This window comes from Falco naumanni, chromosome 1, assembly GCF_017639655.2.
Source record: "Falco naumanni isolate bFalNau1 chromosome 1, bFalNau1.pat, whole genome shotgun sequence".
In the NCBI taxonomy this organism is placed as follows: Eukaryota; Metazoa; Chordata; class Aves; order Falconiformes; family Falconidae; genus Falco; species Falco naumanni.
In genome coordinates, this window is record NC_054054.1 from 61,888,217 (window position 1) to 61,913,510 (window position 25,294).

The 25,294-nt window shown below is 36.7% G+C and overlaps 1 protein-coding gene across 2 annotated transcripts; it reads right to left on the reverse strand.

Annotated features, from left to right (window-relative positions):
• FGL1 (fibrinogen like 1) lies at window positions 1-25,294 on the reverse strand. 2 transcript variants are annotated; one of them, XM_040596628.1, is made up of 9 exons: window positions 25,103-25,294; window positions 23,331-23,520; window positions 20,179-20,254; window positions 14,438-14,618; window positions 10,948-11,107; window positions 8,770-8,867; window positions 7,762-7,850; window positions 7,018-7,205; window positions 1-3,085 (listed from the first exon to the last, which is right to left on the reverse strand). In XM_040596628.1, the coding sequence occupies exons 3-9, from the start codon at window positions 20,242-20,244 to the stop codon at window positions 2,926-2,928; spliced, it is 942 nt and encodes a 313-aa protein (XP_040452562.1). In that variant the 5' UTR covers window positions 20,245-20,254; window positions 23,331-23,520; window positions 25,103-25,294; the 3' UTR covers window positions 1-2,925. The 2 variants fall into 2 exon arrangements, with proteins under 2 accessions (XP_040452562.1, XP_040452570.1); XM_040596636.1 differs by lacking the exon at window positions 23,331-23,520.

Consider the following 25,294-nt stretch of genomic DNA (forward strand, 5'->3'; position numbering starts at 1 on the left):
TTGAAAATAAAGGATTTATTTATTTGACAACAATTATTTGACAACCATTTTGAATTACAACATTTTCGCGTGTTTTTCATGTGGCCAGAAAGATTTATTAAACAAAGAAAGGCCATAGAAAGATGGTGGGATTAAATACTGTGTTTGCATATTGCTAGTGGTATGCTAGATGCTTTTCAGACAGCTAGGATATTGAAGTCTTTGTTCTGAAGAGCATTCAGTCCAGTAAACATATAAATGCATTCTAAGATGTACAAAGAAAGATTTGATCCTCTTTCATTTTATGACTTCCAACAGAGAGAGTAAAAAGTTACATCAGAATATGACAAAAGCAACCTAACTCAGATGAAAGATTTCATTAGTGTTCTTGTAAGTAAAAAGCACAGATTTATGCTGCAGCAAACAAAAAAATTACTGCAGATTTTATGAGCACAATCTGTACATGTTAGGAGTTTTTTTGTGTGTGCTAGAGATGCAACTTTGCTCTACCTAAATCCTCCATGTTTTTTACTTAAATTATGTGGAATATGACCTGTCTTGATACTCTCCGAATACATGGGCTAATCTTTCCATTTTCCTGTGAAAAACTAAGGGTGCTTTTACAATTTCTACAAAATATCATCCATGTTTTTGCAAATGATTAAAGCCTTCTCCTCTTAGAGTAGCAAAAGAATTTTCAAATCATTATGGGAAATATTGTGCTTAAAACATCTTTTTTAACTACTCCAAAACTTCCATCATATTATTAATGACCCATATCTACAAACCTGCTTATAGAGTTACACAGGAACCCATTTTAAATTCTGTAATAAAATTGGATAAAAATATATATAGATGTTCTGTTTTCATGTTGAGTGCTCAAAATATATATGTAAATAAGTACATACGTATATACATACACACACATACATAGGCTGTTATGCCTTCCTGTCAGATACAGAATTTAGTTTGGTTTAACTGATTAAACAAGGTTCCAAATAAGCAGTTGTAGAGCTATCCATTGGTCCTTTTGTGCAGAGGTAGAGGGATCTGCTGAAGGCTAGAAATCTCTAGCACAGTATCTATTGATACATCAAGAAAAAGATTGGATTATCTAGGATACCTATCACCACAAAAAGCACAGACCTCAAAACCTCTATACTGTATATTTTTATCAGCACCATTTTTACATGATAATGGTCTTGTTAGCTGCCTGAGCCCCATTTTTTCTCTACTCTAATTCCCTTGTTTTGTTTAGGTGTAATCTGATTTATCTCATTGAGAGAGATCATTTCATATGAACCACTTTCCTGCCCCTCCCCGCCCCCCCCCCCCCCCCCCAAGCTGTTCTGCACCTCTTCCCTCCCTTATTTCATGCAATTCTTTCAAGGATTCTTGCCAAACTTTTGGTTTAGGAGGTTGAAAATGGAAGGAAAAATGGCCATGCAGGGAGTTATCATTCAGCTGACCTGTATTCATATTGATGTAGTTATAACCTGGCTGATAGATTGCCAGAAGTTAGTTTCAATTATGTTAAGCTTGTCTGCAACTGGCTGCCACATTCAAAAACTCTATTTGGACAGAGGGAGGGAGACTGGCAAAACCACAAAAGCAAAATTATTTTAGGGAAGCAGGGAAATAAAAGTTCCCAAGTTTGGCTCAGATCCATGTGGTTTTTAAAATGTTCATTTGCTTATTCTGCTCAGCAGAAATGGATTACACTTCATCAGATAGCTTTCTAGAGAGTGTTCCTATCTTCTCCGAGGCAGCAAGCACTAATCAGCAATTCTTGTTATTAGTGGCTACTAGAGTCTATTGTAGTGCTAGGAACAAAAGGCAGGGATAGGCAGAGTCTCTCTTACAATTTTTTTTGTACAAGAAAAATGTGAGTATGTAGCTTGATAAGGGGGAAAGCCCAGGGAGCCAAGACAAGCAAAAAGGAAAAGAAGAAGATAAAAGGCTTAGAAGCTGAACCACTTTCAAGTGACTGAACAGGACATGCAAATTTAGCAAGTTGTGGAGTCTAACAAATACATAAAGAAAGTAAAGATTAATAGAGTAAGCACTAGGAACCTCTAAAATGCCAGATTGTATCTGCACATAAAATACAATTCCTTCTACACATGCATTATATTCAAAGCATAGGCCACATTAAAATTAGTTGCAGCTTTTGTTATTTAGCCTTTTGGTAAACTCCAAACTTCAATATGTCAAAGTCCAGGGTTTTTTACCAAATGTTAGCAAAAAAAAAAAAAAGAAAGGCATGATGGTTATGAAGAAGAAGAAAAGCATAATTACTAACCATCTAAACATGTCAGATTGAAGCCTAGAAATGCTTCAGCAACAACAGACAATCCATTTCTGTGTGCTGGATTCAATTGATTCTAGCCTGGTAGCATCCATTCTCTTCCTTCAGTTCCCTGGCTCATTCTTTATACTTTTTATGTATGCTATGTACACAATACATGCAATAAATAAATCAGAGGAATTTACAGGCAACTCACTTCTAAAGCCTTGAACCATTCCAAAGAAGGTATGTTCCATCCACTGGGAAAACCAGCTTTACTCTTGTATTTAAATAGTTCTTTTGGTTGTAATAAGAACAATTAATTTTCATTTTTGAGATAACACGGTGACAATAGTGTTTTTTTAAAAGGTGAAAGGATTTGTAGTTACTGCAGAAGCCAAAAATTCTCCATGTTGATGAAGATGTCCTTATTCCTAGGTGAATGCCTGCCTTTGTAAAAAAATTGTGTACACGCATTAGCACTAGATTTATATCTACAGAATCATAGGCCAGATTGTTTTCTTATTTATATCTTATAAAACTACTGGTTGCGGAGGAATTATTCCAAATGTATATAAGCATAGATGAGAAGCAGAAATCTGCCCATCTGTTTTAATCTGGATTGATTTGATAAAAGATAAATCGTCTTAATAAAATACTTAAACAATATTAGGTTCAAAATCTGCTGGTCTGACCTTCATGACAACGGATTTCAGAGAATACCACCACCCATGCCAAGTGTACCAAACGATCCCATTGTCCGTCATTGCAGTATAGGGGCCTCTATAGTACAAACCGTTCAAGTTGGCAGAGTGACACCTGGTGGAAAAGGAAAACAGAAATAAGGCCTCCTGTCGTAAAGTTACAAGGATTTGTTGTGTCTGCTTGAGTCAAAAATTTCGCGTTAACAGCCCCGTTTGACAGCGGCAAAAATTTGCATTTGTGGACTTCAATGCACCTAAACAATAACCGTTTAATTAGGGCGCAAGTGCAAGTGCTTTTAGCTTCTCTGAAACAAAAGTTCTTTTTGTTCTTTCCACATGTTTTCTGACATTAATAGCTCTCTGAGTTCTGCCTGCTAATCTGTTTCAGTGGAGAATTACTCGAGAGTTGTTCAGGTCATGGGTGGCAGCAGGGCATACACCAAGCAAAACTCTGGGAAGCAAACACTGTGCTGCTTTTTGTTGTTCCAGAGTTGCCCCTCTTAAGTTTTGCAGTTACCCCACAGGGTGTGTCATATGACAAAACCTGAATACTAACACCAGTTTACCTATTCAGCTGTGGACTTCTATTTACAAATAGGTGAAATCTGACAGCTAATTAAACATATGTATACCAATTCACTGGATCATTGGAACTGGTATTTTATGTGACTGTTCAAAGTACTTTTTGTTTGTTCTTTAACATACTGAAGCAGAAACACTGTTACAGTTTATTAAATACAGTGATTAAAACAAACACCCTAGCAAAACCCAGAAGGCTGGAACAGGTACCACCACAACCTTGACACTGACTTGGTTCCTACCAAAAGAAGGTTAGATCCTTATGTGATTATATGGAGACCAGAATGGTTGTTTCTTCTGCAGCATGTTGTTATGAATTGGCTTGGTTTATGTGGCAATTCGGTGTTTTGTTTAAAGTGCTGTTATTATCTAGCTGGTTGAACACCATGATGAATTTCAAAAGCAGACTTCAGAAAATATGTAAACAGAAAACGGTCCAAATGAACCTTATAGGTGTTATTACTGGCAAATCTTAGTCTCTTTGTCTGTCCTTACACTTCATTAAAAACAGTTTTTGAGAACTGAAATAAAAACTGTGATAAATTACTCATAGGAAAATTCTCATATATATATATATATATGCACTTATTTATTGCTTACAATTTTTAAGTTCAATTTTGGTAATGTGTTGGTTGAAAGCTTATAAACTGCAGATATCAAAAGTGACTTTGAGAACGACAAACTTGTATCAGAGCTGACATAACCTGTCTAGCCATACGAATTCTGTGTGGAGCAGGCACTCTGTCTAATTTGAGTTGAAACACAGATTTCATTGGAAGAATCATAATTGCTGAGGCATTTAGACCAACTGAACTGCTTTTTTTACATCCTTTGATGGAAGCTCGCAAACATAATTTCGTCAACAGCAACATGAGCCAGTAACAACTCTTAATTAGTGCTGGGAGGCACTCATAGCAAAAATACACAGTATTCTGTAACTGACTGGATGCTGCCTGAAGTAACTGGACATACTAAAGAAACAACTGGCATGTGATTATTGATATGATATTCTGAAGCAACATTCATTATTCACAAGTCAATAAACACGTTACAGTTAGCCTATGTTTCTCCTTTCTTTCCGATAGGCTGATTTTTAAAGTAAAATACTGCACTGCAATAGTTTCAAAAGTATAGTCAACTCTCAATTATCCATGGACATTTTCTCTGAATTATATATTAACTATGTGACAGATGCGGAGAGATGGAGTTGGTTCCCCGAAACTGAACTCTGCCTGGATTTAACCGACTCCAGTACCGCCCCACATGGATGTAGCTGTGCTGTCTCCAGGATGATTAATGAGGCAGGAAGCCTGAGTTACTGAGATCTGCGGCCCCAGCTTGATGCCTGGCAGATCCACTGTCGTCATCCATGCATGGTGTAACTAAAACTAAGAGTGCTGGAGGAGGAGGGAATAAGCTCACGCCAACCAGACTCGTTAGTTTGTCTTTTACCGTTACAGTCCTACTGATCTTTGCAATGCCCTGGATGCAGGAAAGATTATGACCTGGGTGTAGTACTAGAGTAAACCCCGCTCTGCGGATTTGCGACCAAACTGAAAATCTCTTCTAGAGCTTTGCTTGTGAAAGAATGCACAGAGGACATTTTTCTGCAGAAGTCCAGGACAGCAAGTGCTGAGCTAGAACAAGACCAGTGACTTTAAAGTAGACCTGGGCTACTTCCATGTGGCCTTGCTTGTGTCACATTCTTTGGTATTCATATTATCTGGGTGTTTCTGTATTTCATTAGTCCAGATAGCATAGAGCTGGCTATAAAAATTTCCTTCATAGCTGGGAGCTCCTATACAAACCAGCCAAGAGCACTAATTCCTTCTGTGTTTGCTAATCTGTGCATAACAAATACGTGTTCTGAGTGCTTTCCTTTCTATGCCAGTATTGTTCTTTTGGGTGGGATTCAAGGATACTGAAATTTTCTAATAATTTGTAGTATGTGGTTTTATGTTAGGCTTAACATAAAAAAGTCAGTAGCAAGGCAGTGGAATAACACTACTCTTTTTCATTATCCAGATAGACTGTCTCTTTAAGAGCATGAGCTACACAGCAATAATAGGAACTAGCCTGGTAGGAGTTAGCTATCTTTAGTAGTTAGGTAGCACCAACTACAAGGTATTAATAACTGTCAAGTTCTGCCATACCGCTACTTTTGCAAAGGAGTCATTCTTTTTTCCAGGACAATCCAATATTTAAAAAAAAAAAAAAAGTTTTTAAAAGACAAAGATGTATGCAGTTGACTAAAAGTTATTGGTGAATCACTCTTAATGAACTCGGCATGACATCAGTGTTTCATGCTATTTGAGGTCTAGATATTCCTCTAAATAGATAAAAGTTCTGATTTCATGGGAAAAGGATCTCCAACACAGTTGCCTTTCCCTTTAATATCTTAGCTTTCATAAGAACTGCAAAAAAACTTTTCTCTGCGTGTGATTTTTTCCATATGTCAAACATTCTGCTGACCCACTATCCGTGCAAATATATTAAAACATACTAAAATAAATAATTGATTGTGAAATCTTGAGTTAATAGCTACATCACATCAACTAAGGTGGTCACAGACTACTTATGGGAACAGTTTGGGAAATGAGGAGTTAAAAAACAGAAACAAAGGATGACACAACAGAGAGAAACAATGGAGTTGATCCAGCCTGGCAGCTCTGGCCAAGTGAACTGAGTTCACATTGAGAGAGTAGTATGCTTCCCTGAGTTGTATTTTAAACCTCTCTGTTACACAGCTGAATTGCATAGTTTCTCTTCATGGCTATATTTATCTAATTAATTAAGGGAAAGAACATAGCTGCCTATACAGACAGTGCTAACACTACCAGTTTTATCCTTTCTTTTTGAATTGGTCATGTGTATGTAAGTAGGATTTTAAAATTCTTTTACTGAACCCTATTTAAAAAAATCTTCCTCTCAGTCCAACCATGCTCACTGACAGAAACTGAGTACATGCATTCCTTTCTTGATATAGAAGGAATAACAAGAGTGAGATGCTGTGAACTGAGGTGAAAAACATGAGGCTTAATAACCCAGCGCTAGCTTAACTTGTCGGATATTCTGCAGCACTGCCACATCTGGTCTAGTGCAACACAGGAGAAATGCAAGAGTGAATACTTCAGGGATATGTATGATGAAATACATCTGCAAACTCTACATGACCTACTTGTGTAAAAACTGGTTACCTTTAAGGGGCAGAATTATCTTCTCTTTACTGTTCGATAACAAAGAGGACCAAAGCCTAATACCATTATTGCAAACCAACTTGAGCTGTATGGTAGGTGCTGTCCCTTCTAAAGTGAGTCTCAGCCTTACCAGCACTGAGATCTCTGGTAGAGGCCAAGGGCAGACGGCAAATATAATAAACAGTGCCAGTCCTACCTTCTACCATATATTATTATTGTATGCATGAAGCAGAATAGGTGACAATACTGATATAAGATCAAAATACCTGACCTGTTAAACCACCAGCCAGCCTTTTCCTCTTCAGCACAGTTCCCTTCATAGTTGTCATTATCCCTGTCTCTAGTACTGAATTTCATTCCTCGATGATCAGCCCACCATTTTACTTCAGGATGAAATCCACCAGTAAGAGAATCGCCAGCTGTACCAGAGTATTCTCCACAATTCATCTCATAAGAATGCTAATGAAAAATGTGAAGAAAGGAAAAAACAGAAAAAAAAATAATTCCAATGTGTCTTTAGCCTTTAGCATGTCAGAGAGTGAATCCACAAAGTGGAAACAAAGCTGTTCCATTTGCTACTATTTTTACACTCAGAAATGTCATGCCACTTAAACACTGTGTACTAGATAATGAAGGAGTGTAAAGATGGTTAGCAGGGGTAAAATTTGTCAATAACCTTATGTATAAATGACATAAAACCAATATTAGTTAGCACAGTTAGTTAACAGATCAGAATATCATGTACCATTATTGTTGGTTATCGCAACAAAAATACAAAAAAACAGCTTTTATCCATGGCTGCTAAACCAAATGATTCATACATCTTACAGAAAGTGTGAAATTGATGTATCAAGGTAAACCACTGCTATTACATATTTGAAAATTACAAATGTGTAAGAAAAAAAAAGGTTCTACACAAACCTTTATGAAAATTAGAGAACCTGTGTGTTTATTGTATGTCTACAGAATCCATATTTACATTAAAACCTCTAGTCATTATTTAATATTTCATTACCTCTTCACCTGCAACGCTGAATCTTGCATATTGTGCAAAACGCCGTTCTCCCTCAAAATCAGTTAGATCTATTCTTAAAGTATAGTTCCCTTAAGAAATAACAAAACACATTATTTTGGTTAAACTAGCCTATCTCACTACTTTTCAGAACAGAACAATACAGCAGGAAATTAAAATACTACGGTTTTATAACGAGTCTTATCTCTATCATCAGCATATTTTATGGGTTTCTGTTGTCTTTCTTTATGCATATTAAAGTATATCTTGCTATTAATTATCTTTATTCAACTGATTCAGCTTAGAAAATTTTAGAATTATTCCAATACAGATTTTCAAGTGTAGACAAAAAAAGTCTAAAAAAATGGCCTTATGGGCTTTATATTTTAGTAAGTTATTTGAGGTGGTAATGAGGTGGTAGTGAGAATCAATCAATAAGCATACAGCTAAAAATTTAGATTTTTATACTCTCAAGATAAAAGAGTTAAACCAGGACCACGTCATGCTGGCATTGATTTCTATATGAATTAGCTGGCTAAGTCAATGGGTAAGTTTTGCATATGCAGCATTCTACAGCAAAGCAGAAGTTTGCAGTAGATTGAGTGACTATTAGATGAAAATAGCTTTCTAAGACAGGACTAGATTTACCTTCGTGTAATAGCCTATGCAGCCATGTAAAGCCCTGACTAAATGAATTGGCACAGCATGCTACCTGACTGGGCTGTTAGTGATGCTCACTGTGAAGTGGGTAGAGACAATTCTTTTGTATACTTCTGTCTACCCTTCCCTGTTTTGCAGGGGGTCCCTGCATGCCATTGGCTCAATGACAGTTTTCAGCCTTTTGTTGGAAAACATATATTCAAGTGTGTTTTGTTCTGAAACTTGGAGAAGTCCACGATAAGTAACAACAGAACTCAGGATTTATGATAACAAAAAGGGTAACAAAAAATGGCCCAGAAAGAGCAAAGAAACAGAAACAATAGAAGGCTATTGTTATAATATAAATCTTACCTTGATTAGTCAAATAATGAAGATTTTTATTTCCAAGCCAATATTCACCATTTGTCAAAACAAAATTTCCAAAGCCTTCTTCATAGTCAGTCCAGACTCTGCAAAGAATATAAATTACTAATTTAGCAAAAAAAGCAAGTTTGCTGGGATGTTTATTTTATCATACAATCATAGATCAAAGAATAATTCAAAATGGAAGGAACCTCAGGAAGTAATCTAGTCCAATGTCCTGCTAATTCTAGTCAATGTCCAGAATCAGCCATGAGATCAGACCAGGTTGCTCAGGGTTTGTCCAGCTAGATCTTGAAAACCTCCAAGGATGGAGACCGTGTATCTTCTTTGGGCAACCTGCTGACAGCTCTCATGGTGAAAAAGTTTTTCCTTATATCTAGTCTGAACCTCTCTTATTTCAAGTTATGTACTTTGTCTCTTATTCTCCCACCAGACACCACTGTAAAGAGCCCGTTTACTCAACGTGCTCTCAAAGTGCTCTGTTTTCTTAGTGACCTCCTTGTAGGTACAGGCAGGCTGCTACTAAGTTCTGCTTAACTCCAAGCCTTAGCCTGTTCTCACAGGGCAAGTGCTCCAGCCCTTGATCATCTTGGTAGTTCTCTGCTGGACTCTGTAGGTTCATTATATATCTGAACATTAATAAGAAAATATTTTAGACTTTATTATCTTATATATATTATTGATCTTCACAGAATGGTTTCTGTTTCTGACATGTGAAAAGCTGAATCCCACACTAAACTGGTCACTGAATCGCAGTCCAAAGAGTAGTCCTAAGAGGTCCATTCAAAGGGGTTTAAGTTTAACAAATCTTAAGACCAGAAGAAAACACATTAGCTCAGTCCCATCTCTGGTATAGCACAATTTACCCAAAGTTAAAACATTTTTCCTGGTTAAATCCAGGGGATCTAAGTGAATGTGTAGGTGTATCACAAGCATTGTTTCTTTATTTTCTATGATTTGATTAAGCTGTGAAACTCCTGCAGCTAGATATATCATTTTGTAAACTGAGGTGTTAGCTAGCCATTTCCATTTTTGACTTATTGACTGATTCTAACAATTTTGGAACTCATACTGATGCATAGTTTCAAGAATTAATGTGTATACTGAAAAAATTGAATCTTTTCCCTGCCTACAGTGGCTTTGAAACACTTTCTCAGTGGGTTTGGTTTCATTACGTGTTCTAATGGGGACAAAAATAGAATCTATTTCCTTGATGAGAAGCAACCATACTTTGACCAATGAATGGCTGAAGGTATTAGGCTGCGGACAGGCAGTCATAAGAGAAAAGCAGCATCTGCTACTCAGGTAGCTGGGAGCCTCTGGCAAAGGAGAAGAATGAATTGTGTGTGGTTAGCAATTGTAAATGTAGTTTGTCTGACCATATTTTATAAAATAAAAATAGCAAAGTTTTCTTGGCTGGATTGCAGTTTTTCATCCTCTCTGGAGATCGCTTCTGTATTTCACAGGGGTGTTGTCAAGTTAGCTGCAGTAATTATAAACACAGGTAAGAGAACTCCACAGAAGGATGCAGATACATGAAAAACTATTTGGGCAAAGCAGAGGTTCTAAAATCCTTCTTGTTGCTTCTCATATCTGTAGATATCTGGGTTTTTTTTATATTCAAGTCTCACAGCACCAAAAATGTCACTTCTGGACATTTCCCAAAAAAACGCTTGCGTCTTGGCAAAGGCAAGGAGGTTAGGTATTTACAAATCAAGTTCTCCCCATCTTACCTTTCCTGAAGGCATTTTACCATAAGCTACAAATTACCATGTAGTGGGCTTCTTTGAAACTTGCTTGCTGATGATTCAAACAGATTGCTTACATTTTTAGTTTTTTACATTTTTACCGTTTGCAAAAGACAAGGCAGTCCTTTACTTGTCATTAAGAGTTCTTGCTCCAACAATTGTTAATGCATTTGACATTGAAGTGTCCTCACATAAAATGCACAAGCTGTTAAAAAATGACTAGAAGAGATGTCTCCCCGAAAACAGCCAGAGTCAGAAGTAGTATCTCATCTGGAGGCCATCCCACAGAATAACCATTCCTCCCTTTTATCTGGGATAACAACTTATATAATTCTAAAGTTAAGATTTAACTTCGCCGCATCTGGTTTAACGTTTCTACACTTTGTTTCCAATTTTAATGACTAAGTCTAGTACCTACCTATCAAAATTCTGGCTCCCATCAGAACGTCTCTGAAAAACAGTCCAACCACCCCCTTCAGACATGTCACAGAAGGCAAGGAATTCAGTAGGACTCTGGATAGGTTTCATCTTATAGAATCCACTTTGCTTATGGCCGTCATTGTAGATTTCTGCACAATCTGCTCACAAAACATTCATTGGACATCAGTGTTTTTTAGTCTTATACTTACTGACAAAATCAGAAATCAAGTCAATAACAGAAATCAAGTCATGTCATGTAAGAATCGCATATGAACCAGGCTAATACAAAAGAAATACCTCTGCAAACACATTTCTATGACTTTTAGGCATTTTCTTGTATTTGTATTGCTTTAAAACTTTATTGAGCTGGTATTATTTTGATGTTTCTTTCAAAAAATCTTTTTTCCATCATAAAGTATTATCAGTTTTGTTTTCATTGACTAGCAAAATAACTCCTCTGGTTTAAGTGGTGTCGCTTTTAATTTACAAAGGTATCATCCACATTAGAATCCTGTTACAATCATATCATTTCTCTATACACAAACCACACAGTAATCTTTGAAAATAAACATGTACTTCTATGTCCAGAAAGTCCGCAGAGGACTGCCAAAACCAAGAGTATGGAACCAGCAGTGTCAAAAAAGGGAAACAGTTGCTGGACCTCATACTCTTGTCCATTGTACCAAACAGGTACAAAAACGTATAGAAGACTACCCCCAAAAAGTGCAATGTATGTGTAAAATGATACCACCTTGACTTAATACCATTTACGGTCTCAACTGCAATGGCCTTAATGACTAATCAGCATTTAGAGCAATGACAAAATTCAGAGCTCATGAAAATATAACAGCGATGTAATTGTATAATCTTATATTTTTTCCCCCTAGGACTTAAGAAATGAAAGTGGTTCTTTTTTTATATGCAATCTACCATCAAGTAGTCATACAGGAAAGACGTATAATTTTCAATATTTCTGTTTTTCCTGGCAAAGGTAGGGATGATTAACTGTAAGATTTTCCCTGAAACATTTATGAACGTGCTGGCTGAACTTCCAGGCAAGTTTGGAACTTTCTGAACTATTTTATTTCTTCTCAGTGAAAGTGTCAGTGAAGATTAGACATAGAAAATAAACACTTTATACTGAAACAAATAGAAATGCCAGGATTTGAATAAACTTGAATAGAAAACATTATTTAAATAACAGCTGAGTGGTCTTTCTAGAGAATGTTTGATTAACTTATGGAAAATAGCTTTTCTTGTCTGTTATTTTCTTAGTAGGTTAGCAGAACACGTAAGCATATTTTAATTTTTAGCAGGTGTATTTAATGTGGAATTTCTCCCTCCCTATCTAACCCCAAATTATCCAGCTCTGTTGACACTGAAATGCTATGGTAGTTTGAATAAAATAATGCAGTATCAACAGGGAAAAGCATTTTCCAAGCTACAAGGACAGTGAAAAAATAATGGGAAAAAAAATAGAAACTTGAACAACTTAAATCTGTTATATAGAATCACAGTTTAAGAAAATAAACTGAGACATATGCTAAGAAAGGACAAATACCTTTCAGCTAAATGTGGGTTTAATAGTTTTTTCTAATAACAAATGTGTCAACCATAATAATAAAAGAAAGTATCCCATGATGCTGAATACATAAATTAATATACAGTTAAAATTTAAAGTCAGATGTACAACTGCTTTTATTTTCATTTTAATGGTGCTTTATTATATTTGATGCCTTGTTATATGTTGTGATTTCTTCCAGCATCATGAACACTACAAGCATATTCAAACAATGCTATTGAAAGTTATAGAAGTTTAGACTCTCTAGCACTGGACAACTAAAAATCAACACCATCCAAGAATCAGACTCTCAAATTGTATTTTCAATCCAACTGTTGGTTTGGGTGGTGTTTTATTATTTTAAGAGTTTGGGCCTCACTCCAGCTACTACAAACTAACACACAGCCTTCTTCCAGTGCAGAGAGACCGGTTCACCACCCCCGAATGCTGGCGAGATTACAAAAACAACTTAAAACCAGTACTTTAGAAGCTGTGATGTCCTGAGCTGAACCTAACTCAGTCAAAATGTTGATCTGCTTGAGGGTCAGAAGGCTCTACAGAGCGATCTGGACAGGCTGGACCAATGAGCCAAGGCCAAGTGTATGAGGTTCAACCAGAATTGCCGGGTCCTGCACTTGGGTCACAACAACCCCACGCAACACTACAGGCTTGGGGCAGAGCGGCTGGAAAGCTGCCTGAGGGAAAAGGACCTGGGGGTGCTGGTCAACATCCGGCTGAACATGAGCCAGCAGTGTGCCCAGGTGGCCAAGAAGGCCAACAGCATCCTGGGTTGTACCAGAAATGGTGTGACCAGCAGGACTAGGGATGTGATTGTCCCCCTGTACTCAGCACTGGTGGAGCCACATGAATACTGTGTTCAGTTTTGGGCCCCTCACTACAAGAAAGACATTGAGGTGCTGGAGCGTGTCCAGAGAAGGGCAACAAAGCTGGTGAAGGGTCTGGAGTGCAAGTCTTATGAGGAACAATGGAGGGATCTGGGGGTATTTAGTCTGGAGAGAGGGAGAATCAGGGAGAACCTTACTGCTCTCTACAACTACCTGAAGGGAGGTTGTAGGCAGGTGGGGGTAGGTCTCTTCTCCCAGGTTACGAGTGATAGGACAAGAGGAAAGTGCCTCAAGTTGCGCCAGGGGAGGTTTAGATTGGATATTAAGAAAAATTTCTTTTTTCTGAAAGGGTGGTCAGGCATTGGAACAGGCTTCCCAGGGACATGGTGGAATCACCATTCCTGGGAGTGTTCAAAAAAGGTGTAGTTGTGGTACTTGGGGTCATGGTTTAGTGGTGGACTGGGCAGTTCTGGGTTAACAGTTGGACTTCATGATCTCAGAAGTCTTTTCCAACTTAAATGATTCTATGCTTCTATGATTCTATGAAAATGGTGCAACATAACAGAGTATTATTAAAATGAGATGCAGATGTCATTATGTCAGGCTTATGTGTATAAATACAGATGTCTCTGGGACTTTACAGATTTCAACAGAGTTGGTGCGTGCTTGTAAGCCACATGACTCTGTGAATGCGAACCGACCCTGTGGGTTAGAACCTTTTGAGATTAGTTAAAGAAGGGTATTTAGAAATCTGTAATTGTTTATTAACATTTTGTAAATGCCTATTATTGGCTTTTATCTGTTGTATTGCTGTTATTTATTCTGAATTTATTGTTCACAGATTGTTTTTTTAATTACGTGCTATTAATAAATCAATAAACTGCTTCAATTATTATTGGATTTATACCGTGTGTCATTAACAATTTCTCCCTGCAGCAGCAGGCCTAGGTGAAAGCTGAACACTGTGTTTTAAACAATTTTCTTTGAGCTTTTAAAACAATAAGTCAATGGGACCAATTGTGCTAAAGCTTCTGGGTATCATTGCAATGAATGGAAATTGAAAGAATGGTTCCATTTCTAACCTGAATACTGTCTTTTTCCTTCCAAGTCAATGACACTGTTTTCATCTCCTCTGTCACTGTACTGAATCTCTTTCTTCTCTAAAAGCTGTATAATTTTTAACTGCTGCTGTTCCACACGATGTTCCAGAAGCCTGACTTGGCCCTGAAGTTTTATCTGCTCTTGAAAACAGTTCTGTACATCCTAGAGAGAAAAACATATTGTAAAATCAACAAATTTTTTTGTACATTTAACATGTGACACAAAAACCCCAACTAAACAAGTCATAAATAGAATTTAACTTGAACAAAACATTTTGGTCACAATTTCCTACAGACACTATGTTGACTTCCACCACAATTGCTACCTCTATTTGAAATTATTTCATATATCACCCAGTGTCGAAACATACAGCTGCCTTGCAAAGAGGCCATCTCTTTAGTGGCTAAACTACCAACTCTTACTGCAAACATGCAGAGGGAACTTAGGGAAAAACACAATAGTACAGACCCTATCAAAAAGATTGCTTATTCTCTATCACCTGCTGTGTACAGAGATTTGCTGTCCAGTGAGGCCTGCTACTAACATTGTGAAGGTTCTAAATTCCAAAATTTTAAAGAAATGCAGTCCACACTGATACATTTTCAACTTCATTATGCATTTTTCAAATGCTTTTAGATTACATACTTCTTATGATAAATCTTAACATTGTGAACATGAATACTGTAAAGTTTTAAGCTCATTTTTGGCATGCTGAAATAAATAGTCCTAAGGAGCTGCGCATATGTATGAAAAACAGAAGTTAAAAACTTGAAGTCAATATTGTGCTGTAACTTGTACACTTAATTTTGCCATGCAGAGTCAGTGAGAAGTGTGGAGATTCTGACAAGAGAGCTGGAATAACTGTTCCAAATTCTGACATGCTGAATGTACACTGAGCAATAAATAATTGTTTTTAGATTAATGACCATGGTGAAATAGCCACAGTGAATAGAACCCAATCTAGGGAGCTTAAACTAAAACAGCCTGTACAGTTTCAAATAGATATTAAACAAATCTGATTTCAACATGGGGGAAAAAAGCCTTTGGAGTTTTATGATACATTTTATAAATGCGACATGAGGTTTTGTATCAGTAACATTGTGTCTGCAATTGTGAATGAGCAGAGTTTAGTAGCTATGATGCTTACACAAGAGCACAACTAGCACTGTAAAAGTAAAATCAGAGGGCAATCCTTTGGAAATCTGATATGCAAGATCAAATATGCACTAGTTCTGAATTGGTGCAACCTTATTCACAAGGCAACATTATTTACACAAGCTAAGGGTGCAGATCTGTAACATTTGCCATCCCTATGGAAGAGATGGTATCTTAGAACATCGCCCTAGCACACTAAACTAGGGAGAAATCTAAAGTAGCATACTGATGTGCACCTCCACTACCATCCACATACTTTCATTTGTATCAGGCTCAGGCCTCACCTGTTTTCCATGAACACTCACACCAAAATGTTTCTTGTCACTTTCTTGCTGCAGTGATTTATTTATTTTATTTCTTCTGTCTGGAAGGCTGATACCATTCTGTAAGTTTCTATGCAGCACAAATACAGTTCTGGTTAGACTGACTTGCTTGCAGTACCATTCACAACTCCAAGAATAAACTTTGTGAATGAAACTAACACTATTAATTAGAATCTGCATTTTATTATTCTACTTACATGCAGGGTTTTTTTCATAATTAATTTGTGGTACTAGTTAAAAAGCAGAGGCGCTTCCGCTGCTGTCAAGGAACATCCTTATAAACTATGTCATGACTATGACTTATTATTTCTGATAGAAGTAAGTGTCGCAGGCCCCTTTGATTTTTCACTAGAGGATGCAATTCACTTTCAACAAATAGACAAAAGAACTAGAAACATTTCAAGACAATATTTGAAGATAAAAAAATCTATGTCCATGAATTCAGTAAAATGGTTCCTAGACATTATGTTCCATTTGCTTGTGATATTTAGTCACACTGAAAAATCTGACGATCAGACTTTGCAGAACAATCCTGAATACAGGCCTCTGCTTTAACTATTTCTGAAGTGTATCAGATGCTTGCTTTAATTCATACTTAACTGCATTCTAATATACATAGTGGAATAAAGGAATGGGGAATATACATGTGGCAGGACTAGGCAGTTTGTCAGTGACATGTTCGAGAGGAAAAGGTTTGGCTGCCTCTCTGGGTTCGGGCTGTCCTGTCAGGCTGCTTTGACAGCAGATGTGTCTGCAGACTCCAACTGCTCGCTACTAGGTCCTGAGAAGCCATTAAGATGCTTGACCACAAGGGGGAGCTGTAAAGTAAGAAGCATCTTTACCAAACACTAACATTTTTAGAAGAATAAACAAAGTAGCCAATGACCCAATATCCCTGGAGTCCCATCTTATTTAAGAATACTCCCTTGAAAATCTTTTCCAGTTGTTGATGGCTATACAAGATCCCTAGCATACCCTCCTTTTCTTCTAGCTGGAAACAAGAAAGACAATATTTAAAATATATGCACATACAGGGACAAACTTTCTACAGTGGCTTAGAGGGATGTTATTTGACCATAAGCACTAGTTAATGTGTGACATCGCATATTACAAAGAAAGGATGCACTATTATGCAGTCCTAGGATGGTTGTCTCATATAAACCCTTCACAAAAGCTGAGTTGAACTGGGAAACTAAGAAGAGGCTTCCTTGACAGGTCTTTGCAAATTCTCAGACTAGTTCTGAGAACATACAGAAAATTATGGATAACCAGAAAGCTGCATAGGTGGGTTGAGAAATAGTGAATATAAAATTAAAAAAAAAAAATATATTTGCAAGCTCAACCTGATGAGCTGATGCTAACTATAGAAATAAAGCTTTCAAAAAAGTCCATGTTAACAGTCAGACCAAATATCACTCCTAGTTATATTAAGAGTGATAAAGAGGACAACATGCCACACTTACCAGTTTTACTGCAGCGTTTGTTTATTGAGAAGGTTAGCTTCTATCAGTCTTAAATCAGTGCTCACAACCGTGGAGAACACGGTAAAATACAATAGGAAAGACCTGAGTAACGCTGGAAACGGCGGCCCCCGTTGCCAGGCCCTTGCAATTTCTTAAGCAAGACTTGAGGTGAGTGGTCTCTTTAACGCTGCAAGGTTTGAGCCATGAAAAGCTACTTTCAGTTCTGGAGGCAACTCGAGTCTGCGCATTTGAGAGGCAGCTACAGGCAGCTAAGTGTGTTTCTTTCAGGTGCAGTGAAAATGCATCTATCAATTCACCTATTCGTACTGCTAAAGCCATTCTCCTACTGCAATTAAATTATATAGCAAAAGTACAGAACTTCTCAAAAAATATAATTGCACCTTAGGAAAGGTTAGTATCTAAATTCAGTAAGACAGTACTTCATATACCGCCATAAAAGGTGCTTTCCTTTGAATCAAATTAAACACAAGTCTGCAACAGGCTATGTCTCTAAATACTATTCTTAACTTTGCATTTAATTTGATCTTTTCTTTTTGTTTGCTTAAAAATTATGCATTAATTCATGAACATGAAAAACTAACACAGAGCTGATTCTCATCTGCTTTACAGACAATGCACTCGTTATGGGGGGAACGGTAATACAGCTACACTACACTTCACGATTTCCTGATGAAAAGGACTTAAGCTCACAGTGCAAGTGACGATCAAGAAATCACCAGCCATCCTAAATAAGTACACCATAAAAAGACTGAGCAGAAATGAGTTTTGAAAGTAGCATACATATGAAAAGTACTGCTATCTGATACTTGGCTTGCTCTCCCTGACTCTAGCTTCCTCATTGATGTCTCTTTCTGTCAACTCCAGACAAATCCCATCACACTTCGCTGCTGGATGGCAGACGGCAATACCACAATCCTCGTATTTAGAATTCCACACCTGTTTTTCCCATGGGACAATCACAAGTTAGCTGCGTAACTTCAGGGTGGATTGATGTGGCTTTTAGATCTGCAGGTTACCAGGCTGTTCTTTGAATGCACTACTACACTTTTTCACAGAGTAACTATTTTGTTACTTTATTTAACATTGGAATTAAACCAGTGTACAGCTAGAGTAATATAGAAACAGAACGTAACTTAGGGTTATAATAGTTAGCAGCTATAACATATTGCTATTCCGTTTGTTAGATACAGACCGAAGTTAAACTATTAAAATGTTGAAATACTCAATAAAATGTGAATTTGATTGTTAGTCTCCAGTGGACGGTAGTGCCCACTAATTGAAACCAGACTGAACATAACCTGTTCTGTCTGTTTCAGTGAAGCAACTGCTTGAACTCCACATTGAGAAGCAATTACCTAACAACTGCTGACATCTCTGCTCTTGGACATGCAGTCACATATTTAACCAGCTGCTGCAATTAATGTTCATTCACAATCTTTACTTCATTATTGTGTGAATTACTTAGTAGCTAGTGACCTTCCATTAAAATTGATGCTATAAATTACTCAGAATACTTTATGAAAAGTATAAAAGCACAAAATTTTTACTTGAGGTGTTATTTCCTGTATTTTTAGAGTTTAAATAAGCTCCAAAATATCTCAATTAAGATTAGTGTTTTAATGAGATTTAAATGTGAAAACTTAGAGAAAAATTTCAGAATGTTCCCATTTTTTTGTCACAGGGTCAGCTAAAGCCCATAACATTCCAAATGAAAAAATCAAAAGAAAGCAAATGCATTTCATTGTAACGCCTTTTTCTCATTAGGCTTCTATAAAAATTATTAAGATCTTTCTCTGCTGAGCAGAAGTGGAGAGGCAGGTGCCTCCTGTTCTGCCCCTAAAAAGCTACTTACGTGAACAAAAGGCTTCTGTAAGATAATGTAAGCCACAAACTGATGCTTACCCAGTTGTAAATTCAACAACCACTTCCACCTAGGCAATATGAATCAACAACTTAGTCTCCCAGGTCCCTGCTAGTTAGGACCTGAATATCAAACTAGGAAGGACAGCAAAGACAAGCAGTACAAGACTGGTGAGGTTAAAAATATTTTAAGCAGTTAAGTGTGATTGTGTTAGGGTTTTTGTTGGAGTGGCAGAATACATAGCAGGTTTGGGAGCTAGAAATGAAGGAGCTTTGATTGTTTTTTCTGAGTTTGAATTATAACATAGTAACAGGGGAACAAGATGTTATTTGAGAAGAAGTTGTATGGCAAGTGGATAAGGTAGAAAAGGATAGAAACATTCTTCATTATGAGTGTCAGTGACCAGAAATACTACTGCTGTAGCCACTGCTTTAGGAGTTCCTGGGTTTTGCCTTTCTGTAGGTACACTGCTTAGAACTAAAGGTGTTATTCTGAGTCAGCATTCTCCCTGAATGGTAGTATAACTCTTCTGTGTGTCTTCTGTACAATGTACCTGTTAATGCATCATGTGTTACCTTTTTTAGCAAAGATATTCTATCACCTCTTATTTAATGTTGGATCCAGTAACAAATTGACTGGATTGCTTTCTTCAGTGCTATTGTCCAGTCATTTTTCTTCCATTGTATATTTATGCATTTGTTTCCTTATTGGAAACTTGTCCCCACTGAACACCGTTTGAGGTTATTTCCCCAGTCTTTCAGTTTTTTTCTGAATTCTAATCTTTTCCATCAAAAGTTTTGGCATCCCATGTAGCTGAAATACATTGTAAGCACTATGGAGGACAAGGTATAAAATATTTAGAAGAAACTCTATAGGCAGATTTAATTACTAGAACTTACAGAGCTGCCAGTGACATCCATCAAGCTAGCTGCAAGGACAAAATCAATCATTACCAAAATCTTCATTCTTTGGAAGCTGTAAAGTAGAGGAACAAATGAAATACTAGTTAACATAAACATTAAAACTAAATATTTACACCTGACCACCTGACATCTTAAATTTTACTTGAAATAAACTATTTAACCTATAATTATTTTCCTACATATTATAAATATAATGTATATTTAGGCTTCATTACAAATGTCTAAAATAGTCTGATCAAGTACAACTTCAAATCCTAGTGAAAACAGAATCTATCCTTCAGGCCATTTTGTATCAGAGCTCTCCATGTATTTTAGGACAGCTATTCAAGATTCAAACCCACACATTTTATTGTAAAACAAGCTAAAAGCAAAATAGCATTTAAAATGCTCTGGAGAGCAGGGCAATATTCCTTGTTGGTCCTTTGAAGCTGGGAGAAAGCTCTCTCTTATATTCAAGTAATTCAAATCTAAACTGGGCTAGTTGTCCTTGAACTAAGGAAGATTTGTGCAACCTTTCTATGTCAGGAGAGGATGGAGATAATCTTACTATTAGAGAGGAACTCTGGGGAAAAATGCATAATAGTTATCAGCTTTTATTCTAACGGTGACAAGGATGGCATCTTTCAATGGACGGCTATGCATATTTTGTACTGTATGAACCACAGCATTTTAAATGCCATTATGACATGTGAAAATTATTTTATATGCCAAAACAACCACCATTGTATCTCACTGCCCTGTAAAATGAGCTGATATACCTTCACAATTTTCTGTTAGGTAGATGTGTGCTTTTCAGCTCACAGATGAGAAACCAAGGCCTTTAATTACTAAAACATTTACATAGGTTATACATGAACCAATTCTAAGTTGATTAGTTAAACTGCTGCAAGCTATCAACTGAGGAACGTTTCTTTTTTTTTAACTTAAAATATTTTCATTGAGCATATGCTAATGCTTGTTTAAGCCAAAATATGTGTCCACTCTGCTTTTTCTACTTATTAAACTAAATCAGCTAACTACATGTTAAAACATTTCTGGGTAGACAAAGCATAAGACCTCTAATAGAGATTAATGATTCAATGTCAGCATGTGCTTATTGAAACACCAACTTTATGGAAATTTCCACTCATGTTTCTACAGGAATTAATATAGACCTGCGGAACTTTGGCAGACTGTGCTTTTCACTGTGCAAAGATAAGCAAGGTGCTTAAGTAAAGTAAGTTGTTTAGTTCTAAGATTGGACAAGTCCAACTTTATTTTCACCAGTCTCTGAAAACTTCATGCAAGAGTACAAATTACAGCCCAGCCAAATTTCAGGTTTTCAACACCTACCTATGAAATACTTAGGATGCTTTTTAAAATTACAGTTATCTTATTTAAGTAAGCAACCTTGGTTTTATTTTTAGTTCTGAGTTTTGCTTGTTTGAAAGCATCATATTTGAAAGCATTGAGTTGTGAGGCCCAAGTGTATCTGTATAAAGCTCGTTATACCACTTCTTGCACTGGACCGATGGAGGGACAAGGTGTTGAAAGTACTCCATACCCACTGACTCATGTCACAGACAGCTCAGAAGGTTTTTTTTAAGCATTTTGGACATACACAACATCTACCATTAAGCTGCAAATCACTATACTAAGCTGATGTCTATCTATAAGGATTCCAAAGGATTCCAAAACATTACCTATAGAATGTTTCTTGAGTAGAAAGTGTGAACTGAAAATCTTAGGCTAAGTTACTTCTAAACCATAAAATTTCTGAATTTAAGTTGTTTTTCTTTATGCTAACCAAATAAATGTTATATAATTTGAATCAGAAACTTTTCCATAATTCAATGCAACAGGTTCTGCTGCTGTTTGAAGTGGTGAATCCTATGAATTTTAGCCTTAAAAAATGAAGGGAGGAGGGAATCCACAAGAATTGCCTGGCATTGAATTGTTATTTAGATTTCTGCCATGATAAAACATGCACTTTCACTTTACTACAGTAGTAATTAAGGCTATTGCAGCCACCACTGTTTTGAAAGCAGCTGTTGCCATCTGTTGCAATGACACTGTGAGAGGAGTGAACAAAGAGTACATTAGCTATCTGGACAATATGCAAATGATCTATCTCTGATAATTGCTATCCTGACTCCATGCATATCTTAAATATGTTTTCTATGACAGAAGGGACTATATTTTTTCACTGGAAGATTCATATTTAACTGTTTTGCTTCATTCTCTGTTATTTTCCTTATAAAAGCACACTGTTCTCCCTCTACATTAGTCTTAATACTCAAACTGTTCTATCATAATTTCACTGACTGTGAATGCCTGAATAGTGCAGTTGATCTTCAAAGGGTCGCACAGTTTACAGCTACAGTCTTCTTATTTTTTAAAAAAAGACTATCAAGTAAATGTTGTATACTATTCAGAGAAATTTATGTCAGGGAAAAAAAAAAAGAAATAGAAGATTAGCAGGCACAATCAAGGTAGAGCACATCCCTTACAGCATGTGTGAGCTACTATGAGCAAGCTGCACAAAAGGAATGAAGAGCTGAGGAGTGCAGTGTGCAGTTGGTTTGGTCTGTCATCTCCAGATGAAGTCACCTTTCTGTTTAAAGGGTGCCTCTTTCTAAAGCATGTTGCTGTTGTGGGGAACTTCAGAAGGGCGGCATTTGGAAGACAGCTTTGCATATATCAGCTTTAGCACTGAACCAAGGTATGCTCAAAAGATATTGAAATATAGGAATACTCTCATAAATAAAATTTTAAATGTCTTGATTTAAATACATTGCTCAAGATATTTTAATACTGGAGTTTAATTTTTAAGAAAGGAAGCTGGACAGTAAACTCCAAATGGATTATTGATAGTGTAGTCACTCACAAAGTGAACTCACTATTATTGTAAGAGAATTAAAAGGCGTATAAACAGGGAGATCAAGAGCTCCATTTAGCAGCATCAGTCAGAAACAGGGAAGACACTGAAACAGAGAGGACACAGGAAAAAAAAACCAGCGTGGACCTGAAGAAGGAACAAGAGTTGGGGGGACCAAACTCTTTGTGCTGTTGTCCTCCCAAAAATGGAGAAAGGTCATGAAGACTAGGCTGAGACACGAAAACTCAAGCTCTGAAAGGAAATGGCTGACCTAACAGCGTTTCTCTGCTTCTGTCGCTGCCCAGCAGGGAGACCCAGACAAGGCAGAAGACAGTGAGCAGTGCTGATCCTGGAAGGGGCAGTACCTTGTACCTTTGAGTCAATTTTTCAGCAGGTATAAACTCCCATAGTTTATCTGATCCCACAGTTGCAGTGGCATGAGATTTGCTGAGCTGTCAACCCTACAGTGGAAGAAAAGTGGTATAGAGGATCAAGCCCCATATATGCTCAAAGCGCTTTGCATACACTAACTGAATCAGCAGGTTCAGTCTTGGAATTAATATGGGTAGCTCTTTACTTAGTTTTCCACATGTCTCAAAAAGTTTCAGAAAATTTTGTATTACTAACAGTTCTCTGAAAGTGTACATCCATGTTCTTTGGAAGTATGTAAAGCTAAAGTTCTGTCCAAGGGAAGCTTAAAATCTTGCTCTAGGAAGACTGCTTTGAAAGTCAGTTTTTCTTAAACTAATTTCTCCATTCATTTAAATATTTACCCTGGTTGTTATATAGCTATTTAAAATGCATTATGCAGAAATGTATGTGGAGGGTAAAATAAAAAATGTAGGGAGAGAATAAAATCCAACAATAAACATTCACACACAATGCAGTAAATTGTTCACTCCAAAAACTGTAAAAAAATTTGCGAATTCTAATCCATGTCACAGATGAAAGTAATTGCATAACTTAGCAAATATTTTTGTGGTGTTGATGCTAGTGAATCCAAAGAATGGATTCTCAGTGAATCTGAGAGACTTCCAAGACTTTTGTTATAACACCTGTTTTGGCTTAACAAAACAGAAAACCAGATTTGTGCAGGGGAGATCCCTTTCCAGGAAAATCTTAAACTCAGACAGTAGATGTGGAGTAATTTTCACACATCATGACAGAGAAAAACTTAGTGCAATATTTTTGGGCTGAAAACACAAGCCCTCAACACTGCTGAAAAACAAAGAATCACTTTCTGTTTTAATAAAATTGAAGTTTAAGGGCAATTGTTGTGAAACCTTGAAATTTTATCCATGAGATTACTCATCTATTATTCAAAGATTATACCTGGAATGTGCACGTGCACAGCTGTGTGGAAAGATTTCTCCAACGCTATGGAATAGAAGTTCTAGAAATGTATCTTTTTCCTTCTAAATTTCCCCTAAATTTGATGTTTTTCCAAGTCTTTCAATAACAGGTTACTAAATAGATTTGATGACATTAGAGAAACTCTGTGCTATGAAGATTTTGAACTGTCAGCCTTGAAATCTGGAGACAGCAAACTAGATGGAACTCAGATACCTATTTCTGCAATAAGAATTGCATTGCTAATAAATTGAACAATAATAAGAGAGAATCTGCCAAAAGGACAAATAATTACTTGAAAGATTTTTGTTTGCTTTCTTAAAATTCAAACTGGTTTTAGTGATTAAGCTCATGCACAAATTTTGCTTTATTGGGTAGTGTTACAAAAATTGCCCCATTTTCCTCATCTGAAAAATGGACAATAATTCATGATTTGATCTTCTTTTAGGCTTAAAAAGCAGCCTTGTTCATACAGCCATATATTACAAATTTAGAACCTACAGAATTGAATTTGAGGTTTGTTAACTAACTAGATACCATAGCAAAATAACTACATCCTGTTAAAACATTCATACACCATTAGCAACATTGCACCAATTATATGGCCTTCAAAAACACATTACTTTTAAACCATAACTATAGCAATCACCCCATATTCTTCCTTCTTCCCCCACAGATACCTAAAATGTTTACCTTTACCCTCTGGACAGAACTCAAAGTTGTTAAATCTTCTTAAGCTGATGCAAAGAATTCCAGAGCCCTTCCCAGGCAGCGATTGTTTTTGCTATTAAATTCTGTAGAGCTGAGGCTTACATCTGCTATGAGTCACTGGGCAGGAATGTTACTGAGAAGTTGCAGTTTATCAAGACTAAATTGCAACATAGG

Bases quoted from the DNA above. Each gene is read 5' to 3' on its own strand.
- FGL1 (XM_040596636.1), bottom strand. From the start codon at position 20,244: ATGAAGATTTTGGTAATGATTGATTTTGTCCTTGCAGCTAGCTTGATG. The intron at 14,619-20,178 runs GTAAGTTCTAGT...TTTTCTCTCTAG, and splicing joins TGGATGTCACTGGCAGCTCT to GATGTACAGAACTGTTTTCA. The intron at 7,206-7,761 runs GTAATGAAATAT...ATTTTTCATTAG, and splicing joins TCAGCGTTGCAGGTGAAGAG to CATTCTTATGAGATGAATTG.